The sequence below is a fragment of the Muntiacus reevesi genome, chromosome 2 (assembly GCF_963930625.1).
Source record: "Muntiacus reevesi chromosome 2, mMunRee1.1, whole genome shotgun sequence".
Classification (NCBI taxonomy): Eukaryota; Metazoa; Chordata; class Mammalia; order Artiodactyla; family Cervidae; genus Muntiacus; species Muntiacus reevesi.
The window spans coordinates 198039746-198051906 of record NC_089250.1 but is presented as its reverse complement, the minus strand read 5'-3'; the positions used below and the strand labels follow the sequence as shown (position 1 = coordinate 198051906).

The window sequence follows — 12161 nt, the reverse complement described above, 5'->3', positions numbered from 1 at the left end:
AATGTAAGACCAGAAACTATAAAACTCCTAGAGGAGAACATAGGCAAAACACTCTCCGACATAAATCACAGCAAGATCTTCTATGACCCACCTCCCAGAATATTGGAAATAAAAGCAAAAATAAACAAATGGGACCTAATGAAAATTAAAAGCTTTTGCACAACAAAGGAAACTATAAGTAAGGTGAAAAGACAGCCCTCAGATTGGGAGAAAATAATAACAAATGAGGAAACAGACAAAGGATTAATCTCAAAAATATACAAGCAACTCCTGAAGCTCAATTCCAGAAAAATAAACGACCCAATCAAAAAATGGGCCAAAGAACTAAACAGACATTTCTCCAAAGAAGACATACAGATGGCTAACAAACACATGAAAAGATGCTCAACATCACTCATCATCAGAGAAATGCAAATCAAAACCACAATGAGGTACCATTACACGCCAGTCAGGATGGCTGCTATCCAAAAGTCTACAAGCAATAAATGCTGGAGAGGGTGTGGAGAAAAGGGAACCCTCTTGCACTGTTGGTGGGAATGCAAACTAGTACAGCCACTATGGAAAACAGTGTGGAGATTTCTTAAAAAACTGGAAATAGAACTGCCATATGACCCAGCAATACCACTTCTAGGCATACACACTGAGGAATCCAGATCTGAAAGAGACACGTGCACCCCAATGTTCATTGCAGCACTGTTTATAATAGCCAGGACATGGAAGCAACCCAGATGCCCATCAGCAGATGAATGGATAAGGAAGCTGTGGTACATATACACCATGGAATATTACTCAGCCGTTAAAAAGAATTCATTTGAATCAGTTCTAATGAGATGGATGAAACTGGAGCCCATTATACAGAGTGAAGTAAGCCAGAAAGATAAAGATCATTACAGTATACTAACACATATATACGGAATTTAGATAGATGGTGGCGATAACCCTATATGCAAAACAGAAAAAGAGACACAGAAGTACAGAACAGACTTTTGAACTCTGGGGGAGAACGTGAGGGTGGGATGTTTTGAAAGAACAGCATGTATATTATCTATGGTGAAACGGACCACCAGCCCAGGTGGGATACATGAGTCAGGTGCTCGGGCCTGGTGCACTGGGAGGACCCTGAGGAGTCGGGTGGGGAGGGAGGTGGGAGGGGGGATCGGGATGGGGAATACGTGTAACTATATGGCTGATTCATGTCAATGTATGACAAAACCCACTGAAATGTTGTAAAGTGATTGGCCTCCAACTAATAAAATAATATTTAAAAAAAAAAAAAAAAAAGAATCCAGCTGCTAATGCAGGAGACAACAGAAGACGTGGGTTTTATCTCTAGGAAGATCCCCTGGAGGAGGAACTGGAAAGCCACTCCAGTATTCTTGCCTGGATAATCCCATGGACAGAGGGATATTGTCCAGGATTCTGTCTCTGGCAGGCTATACTCCACTGGGTTGTAAAGAGTTGGACACGACCGAGCAACTGAGCATGCCACATATCCATGTATATTGTAAATGTATAAAATGGTTGCTTTTAACTTATATGAATTTCACCTAAATTTAAAACATTAAATGTGAAAAAAAATCAGGCACTATAAAATTAAAAACACTGTAGCTTGGTGTACTTTCTGAGATACAGGAAATCTGCTACATACTTTGAGGGGTTATTTTGTTGTTGTTTGGTCACTAAGTTTAGTCTGACTCTTTGCCACACCATGGACTGTAGCATGGCAGGTTCCTCTGTCCTTCACTATCTCCTGGAGTTGGCTGAAATTCATGTCCATAGAGCCAGTGATGTTATCTAACCATCTCACCCTTAGCCACCTCCTTCTCCTTTTGCCTTCAATCTTTCCCAGCTTCAGGTTTTTTCCAATAAGTTGGCTCTTTGTACCAGGTGGCAAAGTATTGGAGCTTAAGCTTCAGCAACAGTCCCTCCAATGACTATTCAGCATTAATTTCCTTTAAGATTGACTGGTTTGATCTCCTTGCAGTCCAAGGGACTCTCAAGAATCTTCTCCAGTACCACAGCTTGAAAGCATCAGTTCTCCACAAAGCAGCTCAGCCTTCTTTATGGTCCAATTCTCACATGTGTACATGACTACTGGAAAAATTATATCTTTGACTATATGGATCTTTGATTATACAGACCTCAGCAAAGTAATGTCTCTGCTTTTAATATGCTAACTATGCTTTCCTTCCAAAGAGAAAGCGTCTTTTAATTTCATGGCTGCTGTCACCATCCACAGTGATTTTGGAGTCCAACACAATAAAAATCTGTCACTGCTTCCATTTCTCCCCTTCTATTTGCCATGAAGTGATGGGACCAGATGTTATGATCCTAGTTTTTTGAATGTTGAGTGTTAAGCCACTTTTTAACTCTACTCTTTCACCCTCATCAAGAGGCTCTTTAGTCCTCTTCACCTTCTGCTATTAGAGCAGTATCATCTTCATATCTGAGGTTGCTGATATTTTTCCCTGTAATCCTTATTCCATCTTGTGATTCATCCAGTCTTGCATGTTGCATGATGTATTCTGCATATTAGGTTAAATAAGCAGGGCAACAATATACGGCCTTGTCATACTCCTTTCCCAGTTTTGAACCAGTCGGTTGTTTCATGTCTGGTTCTAAATGCTGCTTCTTGACCTGCATACAGCTTTTTCAGGAGACAGGTAAGGTGGTATGGTACTCCCATCTCTTTAAGAATTTTCCACAGTTTTTTGTGATTCACACACTCAAAGGCTTTAGCATGGTCAATGAAGCAGAAGTAGATGTTTTTCTGGAACTCCCTTGCTTTCTCCAGTGAGCCAATGTTTGTTGGCAAATTGATCTCTGGTTCCTCTGCCTTTTCTAAATCCTGCTTATACATCTGGAAGGTCTCAGTTCACGTACCTCTCACAATGCTAAAGAATGTTCAAACTACCATACAATTGTGCTCATTTCACATACTAGTAACGTTAAGCTCAAAATCCTTCAAGTCAGGCTTCAGAGGTACGTAAACTGAGAGACAGTGACAGACATCACTCTCTTGGGCTCCAAAACCACTGCTGATGGTGACTGCAGCCATGAAATTAAAAGATGTTCCTTGGAAGAAAAGCTATGACAAACCTAGACAGCATATTAAAAAGAAGAGACATTACTTAGCTGACAAAGGTCCATCTAGTCAAAGCTATGGTTTTTCCAGTAATCATGTCTGGATGTGAGTTGGACTGTAAAGAAAGTAGAGCATCAACTTTCAAAAAATTGATGCTTCTGAACTGTGGTGTTGGAGAAGACTCTTCAGAGTCCCTCGGACTGCAAGGAGATCCAACCAGTCAATCCTAAAGGAAATCAGCCCTGAATATTCATTGGAAGGACTGATGTTGAAGCTGAAATTCCAATACTTTGGCCACCTGATGCAAAGAACTGACTCATTAGAAGAGACCTTGATGCTGGGAAAGATTGAAGGCAGGAGGAGAAGGGGATGACAGGATGAGATGGATGGTATCACTGACTCAATGGACATGAGTTTGACCAAGCTCTGAGAGTTGGTGATGGACAGGGAAGACTGGTGACCTGCAGCCCATGGGGTCACACAGTTGGGCTGAGCAACTGAACTGAACTGAACCCTCCACTCACCAGGACCTAAGAAACTATCACATATGAGCTTAACAGGGAACATCATAGTTTACAGACACTTTAACCTTTCTTTATTCTCTAAACTAAGTACTACTTGACTGAAGAACAGCTACATTACTCACAGTGTTTTAATGTACAGTGTTTCAGTATCTTATTCATACTGTGCATCTGCATATATGGAAGGCCTTTAAAGTATATCAAGAAATGGCTAGTATTTCAGTATGGATGGTATGCAAATGATTCTGTACATGCCCTTGCTCATAAGGACGATGGCTTTCACAACAATAGCAGCATTAGAACTCACCATAAGAAAAAAGTACCATGGTTGGGGAATGCCATACTGCCCTGGAAAGACAGCTTCTATGTACCAGGTCACAAGGCCATACAAGAAAGCATCAATTACAAGCATTCCCATCATATAGCCAAAGGTGAGTGTATCTTCAAGGCTGGCTGGTGTCCAAATTTTATTCCAGTTAACACCATTTTCTGAAATAAAAGGAGATATATACCATAGATGACAGTTCTGTGATTGAAGCAGCAAAAGACAAAACAAAACAAAAAAGAAACAGTTGATATTCTAAATTTTACGAAGGTGAATTTTCTATATGTTGATACCCTTAGTAATTAGTTCATCCAAGAAAACGATGGAATATATAATAGCATTGATTTCTTCCCTCCCCCCTTGAAAATCTACAAAAATAATAGGAATGACTGAGACAATGTCAATGACTAAAACAAAAATAAAGAGTAACAAAAAAAGCCAAGAAAAAATCATACCTATTAGAAACTATCCCTCTACTTTTTCTCTAATGTTAAGTTCCCACTGAAATAACCATTAGTATATATACACATTTGGAAAAACATTTAATATCACCAGAGAAGGATGATTACCAAGTAGATGAGAAAAAGAAGTTTTGCTGACAGTACTGATGGAAAGGGAAAAGCATGTCACCAAAAGATGACAAGCGTCACAAATGAAAAAGCATCAGGGCCTGCGGTGAGCTCCTAATGCAAATAAGAAAGACATTAAACACAATGGCCCGTGAAACCCATGCTGCCTTCAACTTTAGCCCTTCTCCTACAGCTCAGCACCATGAGAAGAATGTTCATAAACACTGCATCTGTGAGAAAGCTATATAAGCAAAGGCACTAGCCTGAGAAAAAAGTATTTGGTCAATTAAAGGTGATTATCAAAATGAAAGCCATCTGAGAGGCAATGAAGAGTACATTAGAAAATGTAGGAAAAAAAAAAGGATGCAGAATACAAACTCCGTGAAGTCTATCATAACTTGAGAAATTCTGCTACTGAAAATGAAACAGGAGTTCCTGAAAAACAAAAGTAATACCAAAAAAGAAAGAGCAAATGATTAATAAAATAACTTCACAAAAGTAACTCAGAACAGTAAAACTGTTTTAGTTTTAATTCTGTTGCAATGAAGCCAATGAAAATTAATTAATTAAACTTAGTAAATTTTCTAATGCTTCATGTATAAAGTATGAATGATGTAAGTGTCCATAAAGAAATCTTATATATATTTCTGTGATTGGCTACTCATTTGGATTAGACTGTTGTTCACAGATGAGAAAACTATCTTCAATCCTCATTAATCAATAAATGCAACGAAATTCCCACTAAAGATTAACAAGATTTTTCATAGAATTTAGCAAAGTTATCCTAAAGTTCAAGAGGTAAGCAAAATGATAAGAATGACTGAAGAACAACAGGTATGAAGAAGAGACCAACAGATATTAAGACTTATTATAAAGCTATAATGAGTAAAACTACCAAGGCATTGACACAAAAACTGACTAAAAAAGAATGGGAACTATTAATATCACTAGAACCAGATCCATGCATGTATTGAAATGTGATGTGAAGTAGGCGAAATGAAAAAGCAATAGAGAACAATAGACATTCCAATAAATTATTGTAAAAGCTTGATTTTCATGTGAAAAATAAATAAAATTAGGTTTCATATAAAATAGATACAGCAATTCTATGCGTATTGAAAATTCAGATGTAAAAATTTAAAAACACAAAATTTAAAAGAAAATATAGGATTATCTTTATGACTCTGGGTATTGAAGGATTTCTTGAAGATTACACAAATGTATAAATTAAAGGAAAAGACTGACAAACCTGATTACATTATAGTATTTTTTTGGAAAAAAGATACCATGAACACAAGTTAAATGAATCACAGTCTAAAGATAGTTATTTACATTGTGGATAACTGTAGCCATGAAATTAAAAGATGCTTGCTCCTTGGAAGAAAAGCTATGACAAACCTAGACAGCATATTAAAAAGCAGAGACATCACTTTGCAGACAAAGGTCTGTATAGTCAAAGCCATGGGTTTTCCAGCAGTCATGTATGGATGTGAGAGTTTAACCACGAGGAAGGCTAAGCATTGAAGAATTGATGCTTTTGAACTGTGGTGCTGGAGAAGACTCTTGAGAGTCCCATGGACAGCAAGGAGATCAAACCAGTCAATCCTAAAGGAAATCAACATTGAATATTCATTGGAAAGGCTGATGCTGAAGCTGCAATACTCTGGCCACCTGATATAAAGAACGGACTCACTGGAAAAGACCCTGATGCTGGGAAAGATTGAGGTCAGGAGGAGAAGGGGGTGACAGAGGATGAGATGGTTGGATGGAATAGCTGACTGAATGGACATGAGTTTGAGAAAACTCTGGGAGATAATGTAGGACAAAGAAGCCTGGTGTGCTGCAATCCATAGGACTGCAAAGAGTCAGACATGACTGAGCAACTGAACAACAACTTAACAACATTTAGACAATTCAAACACTTTTATGTAGCAAGAAAGCCTTCCTTTTCTCCCTTAAAACTGATAGATTTAGATGCTATTTTTTACTTAGCATACAAGATAAAATAATTCCATGGTATAAAGGATATAAAATTTTGAAATACTCCCCAATTTACAGTTCATTTCTCCTTATCTTCTAATGTTCTGGCGTTTTGTGTCCTGGGGAGCAGCAATGCAAATATCCGCTTGAAAAGGATGTCCCTTCTAAAAATGAAGACAAGTAGGAAAGGCAGCCCCACACTTTCCATAAGAAAAGAAGGAAAATAAGGTACACAGGACATGTACATAGATCCTAGGTTTTCCTATTTCAGGGAAACCGTGGTGAAATGTTCTTGTGGGACCATGTAGAATATCCAACATTGCATGATTGGTGGCATTGTTATTGGCAGAGTAAGGCAGCTAGATAAATAAACCTGAAGTGATGTTCCTGGCCCCTCATACCTTAAAAGTCACATTCAGAGCTTGTATAACTTTCCAAGTGTTAGTCTCAGAGAGGGCCAGAGGAAGGCAGAAAACTGAATGGGGACTTTTAAGGCTAGATCTAGCCAGCACCGTGTTTCTACCAGATGCAGGCCAAACATAAAGAGTCACACTTCAGTTTGTAAGAGTCCATAAAGCAGCTCAGGCTAGGTACTCTACTATAGATACAAAAGATCCAGAAGATACCACATGTATTTGAGGCCACCATGTCCTTCCCTCATAAGAGATCTCATAGATTTCCTTCCCTTCCATAGTATTTTGAAGAATATGAGAAAGAAAGAGATGTCTGAAAAATAGACTCATTCAGAAGAACCTGAGTAAATCACTAAATTAGACTTACATTTATTTTCCTCAGCAGAGTAGTGCTGAGTTTGGAGGAAAATTAGTTACAGGAAATAAAGACCTTATATATGCTTTTGACATGAAAGTAGTATAACGTATTATTGGAACAGATGTAGAAAAACTCATGTATTACTGGTGGGAGAATAAACTGATCTAATCTTTTTGAAGATTATCATAATATTAATTAAATTAAGCTATGAATACCATATTAGATATTATATTTAGGAATTTAGTTTATATATTACTATTCACATCATATGAGAAAATATATGAATATGATTGAGGGCAGTAGCAAAAAGTTGGAAAATTCTTAAGCATACATTGATAAAGAATGATTAATTAGTTATAATACCTCTTTGCAATGGAATACTAAACAACTTTGTAAAAGAAAAGAGTCTATCTCTATGTGGGAAGAGGTCTAACATATATTATTAGGTAAATAAGGAAAGTTGTAGAATAGAAGGTTAGTTCACACAATTGCCTTCATAGTAAAAAAACAAATCTGGAAATAATTTTTATAGTATGTTCTTACCTCTTTACCCACTGTCCCACCCACACTGCCTCTTTCTACATTTCTAGGAATCAAATAGAAAAGGCAAAACTTGCAAGGCAAATGCTTACGTTTTGTTTCGAACTTGACAAGGAGTTTAATCCCCAGTGCCAAAGCAATATTTGGGCTGAGACAAGCAGCTACCTTCATGGCGAGGTTTATCCGTCCATAGTGTTGAGCAATGGAATTAAATGGAAAGAAACTGGCAAAATATATGAGGCTTCCAGCAGAAGCAGCCAAACGGGCTGCAAATTAGAAGGAAATTATAAGGTCAGTTTAAAGCAATATACAAAATAATGAATTATAAATAAATTATAAATAAATTCATAAGAATACACTAAAGGATAAGAATTCAAACTCTATGAGGGAAGAGAATTTACCTTTTTCACCCTCATATCATCGATGTCTGGAACACAGTATGTGTTCAATAAATATTTATTAAATGAATGAATTAATGTATAGGATGACAATGTATAGGATATTTACCACATATGATAAAAATGTGCAGTCATTTAAACAAAGAATGACCCTTATATTTGTTCCTTTCTCCTTTCTAAAACTTATTTATTCATTATTACTTGGTTTGGAGAATTATAAATGCATACCATGAGTATTAACATAAATTTAATATCCTAGTGTTTCTAGAGTTTGAAATTATGGGTAGAATAATAAGCCATGGATGAAGTTTTTAACACATGTTTTCACTCTAAATCATGATAGTCAAGAGAGAATAGTTTAATGAATGGCTAATTATTGAGAGTTGGATATGATTAGGTCCATAAATACAGGCTCCTGTAAGCTAGAAAAAGAATTTTTGTCAAGACTATCATTGAGACAGGAGATCAAGATGGTGGAGTAAGAGGATGTGGTGCTCACCTCCTTTCATAAACACATAAAAAAAATACATACACATGTAGAATAATTCTCACTGAAAACTAACTGCAAACAGGTAGAAAGATTACTGTAAAATCAAAGTTCTAAGAAAGATTCTCATAGAATATGATAGGATGGGAAGAAAAACAATCAGGTTGTGGAACCTGTGCCCTTGGGAGGGGAATCAGAGATTGCATGGGTGGACATTTGCCATGGTGACTGAGCAGGATGAGCCACAGACTGGGTGTCCCAGCCCTCAGGTCCTATATGGAGAAGACAAGCCCCTTGGCTGGTTGGAGAGCCATGGAGACAGAATAAAAGGTTGGAGATGCCTGGACTCCACTTGTGAGGAATGTTCAGGTGCTCGCTTGCCCCAGGCAAGGCTGAGAAAGATCTTTTCCAGCAGCGGCAGGGTTTCCTGAGACCACCTCCCTACACTCCCCAGCCCAAGCCAAGCAAAAACACTAGCACTGCTCACTCCACACTACAGTGTGGCACTGGAGCTAGGGTGGTCAGGATTTAAAGACTCAAACTTGGGGTGCAGAGACGATCCAGTCCCAGGGATGAGCCCATGTGGGTGGTGGCCATTTTTGGTACTTTAACTGACGTTCTAGAAGCAACCCAGAATTTTGATGCCAGCACGGCTGCTGGGCTTCCCACAATTGCCTGTGTGCCCTTGTCCAAGCTGGAAAAACTCTTTGACCCCACTCACAGCACACATAGGGTGGCACTAGATCTAGGACAGTCATGACCGGGGAAGAGATGTGATTATCAGCTGCATCTGAGCAGAGTGGCAGATGCCCACACAGGCAAAAACTGGACTCCTTTTAGGTGCATGTGCCCACTTGCTTCAGCATACCCCTCCTTTGAGGCAAAAGTCCTGGTAAGGATCTTGTAAAGTGAAAAGGTTACAATTATATTGTCACCCTTCTTATTTATCTGATCAACAACATCAGCTATGCAGATGACACCACCCTCATGGCAGAAAGAGCCTCTTGGTGAAGGTGAAAGGGGAGAGTAAAAAAGAACTGATGCTGAATCTGAAGTTCCAATACTTTGGCTACCTGATGTGAAGAGCTGACTCATTGGAAAAGACCCTGATGCTGGGAAAGATTGAATGCAGGAGAAGGGGACAACAGAGGACAAGATGCTTGGACAACATCACCAACTCAATGGACATGAGTTTGAGCAAACTCCAGTGGATATTTAAGGACAGGGAAACCTCACATGCTGCAGCCTATGGGGTCGCAAAAAATTCAGACATGACTGAGTGACTGAACAACAAAGCACCTATTTATGGTAAAAACTCTCTGGAAAGCAGCATAAAGGGAACATAACTAAACATTGTAATGACCACTTATGACAAACCTCTGGCAAACATCCTACACAATGGTGAGAAGCTGACAATATTTTTTTCTAAGATCACGAACATAACAAGGATGTTCACTCTCACCAATTTTTTTTTAATTTTACTCTCACCAATTTTATTCAACATAATTTTGCTATAGCAATCAGAGAAGAAAAAGAAATAAAGAGAATAAAAATTGGAAAAGAAGAAGTAAAACTTTCACTGTTTGCAGATGATGTGATACTATAAATAGAAGATCCTAAAGATGCTACCAGAAAACCACTAGGGCTCATTAATGAATTTGGTAAAGTTGTAGGCAACAAAATTAACAAAGAAATCGATTGCATTTCTACACACTAACAACAGAAGATCAGAAAGAGAAATTCAAGAAGCAATTTCATTTACCACTGTATCAAAAAGAGTAACAAACCTAGGAATAAGCTTACCTAAGGAAACAAAACACCTGTACTCTGAAAACTACAAGATGCTGATGAAAGCAACCAAAGAAGACACAAACAGATGAAAGACATGCCATGGTCATGGGTTGGAAGAATCAACATAGTGAAACAAGGAAATCTAAAGACTGACTGCAATCCCTATCAAATTACCAAAGGCATTTTTCACAGAATTGGAACAAAAAATCTAAAACCTTATATGGAGAAACAAAAGCCTCCATGTAGTGAAAGCAATCTCAAGAGAGAAAACAGAGCTGGAAGGATCAGGCTCCCTGACTTCATATTATATTACAAAGCTACAGTCATCAAAACAGTATGGTACTGCCACAGAAACAGAAATATAGACCAATGGAAAAGGATAGAAGGCCCAGAAATAAACCCACACACCTATGGTCAATTAATCTATAACAAGGGAGGCAAGACTACATGATGCTGGAAAGACACTCTTTTTAACAAATGGTGCTGGGAAAACTAGGCCGTTATATGTAAAAAAATGAAATTAGATCATTCTTTAACACCATACACAAAAGTAAGCTCAAAATAGATTAAAGACCTAAATGTGAGACTGCACACTACAAAACTCCTAGAGGAAAACACAGGCAGAGCATTCTCTGACACAAATTGCAATATCCTTTTCAAACCATCTCCCACAATAATGGAAATAAAAACAAAAACAAACAAATGGGGCCTACTTAATCTCAATTGCTTTTGCACAGCAAAGGAAACAATATACAAAATGAAAAGACAACCCAGAGACTGGGAGACAATATTTGCAAATGACGTGACCAACAAGGTATTAGCTTGCAGAAACTACAAACAGTTCATGAGACTTAACATCATCAAAACAATACAACACAATTAAAAAATGGACAGAACATCTAAGTAGACAATTCTCCAAAAAAGACATACAGATGGTCAGGAGGCACATGAAAAGAGGCTCAACATCACTAATTATTAGATAAATGCAAATCAAAACTATAATCAGGTATCACCAGAAATTAGGCAAGTGGCTATTATCAAAAAATCCACAAACAATATATATTGGAGAGGTTGTGGAAAGAAGGGAACCCTCCCACACTGTTAACAGGGTATTGGTGCAGACACTATGAAGAACAGTAAGGATGTTCCTTAAAAAACTAAGATCACCAGCCCAGGTGGGATGCATGAGACAAGTGCTCGGACCTGGTGTACTGGGAGGACCCAGAGGAGTCGGGTGGAGAGGGAGGTGGGAGGGGGGATCGGGATGGGGAATACGTGTAACTCTATGGCTGATTCATGTCAATGTATGACAAAACCCACTGAAATGTTGTGAAGTAATTAGCCTCCAACTAATAAAAAACAAACAAACAAACAAACTAAAAGCAGATCTATCATATGACCCTGCAATCCCAACGCTGGGCATATACCTGGAGAAAAAAACATGGTCCAGAAGGATACATGCACTGCAATGCTCATTGAAGCATTTATAGAACAGAAACAGACTCACACACTTAGAGAATGAACTTATCACTGAAGTGCAAAGGATGGAGGAAGGGATAATTAAGGAGTTTAGGATCAGCCTGTACACACTGCTATATTTAAAGCAGATAACCAATAATGACCTACTGTATATCACAGGGAACTCTGCTCAATGTTATGTGGCAAACTGGATGGGAAGGGAGTTTGGGGGAGAA

At 38.2% G+C, this 12161-nt stretch overlaps 1 protein-coding gene across 1 annotated transcript in view; it reads right to left on the bottom strand.

Annotated features, from left to right (window-relative positions):
* LOC136158513 (phospholipid-transporting ATPase ABCA3-like) overlaps nucleotides 1-12161 on the bottom strand; it is a 240741-nt gene that overhangs the window by 163654 nt on the left and 64926 nt on the right. Inside the window, exons 9-10 of the mRNA XM_065920320.1 lie at nucleotides 7884-8057; nucleotides 3914-4095 (exon numbers count right to left, since the gene is read on the bottom strand). Of these exons, the coding sequence (XP_065776392.1) occupies nucleotides 3914-4095; nucleotides 7884-8057 (356 nt within the window). The remainder of the gene's footprint in view (nucleotides 1-3913; nucleotides 4096-7883; nucleotides 8058-12161) is intronic.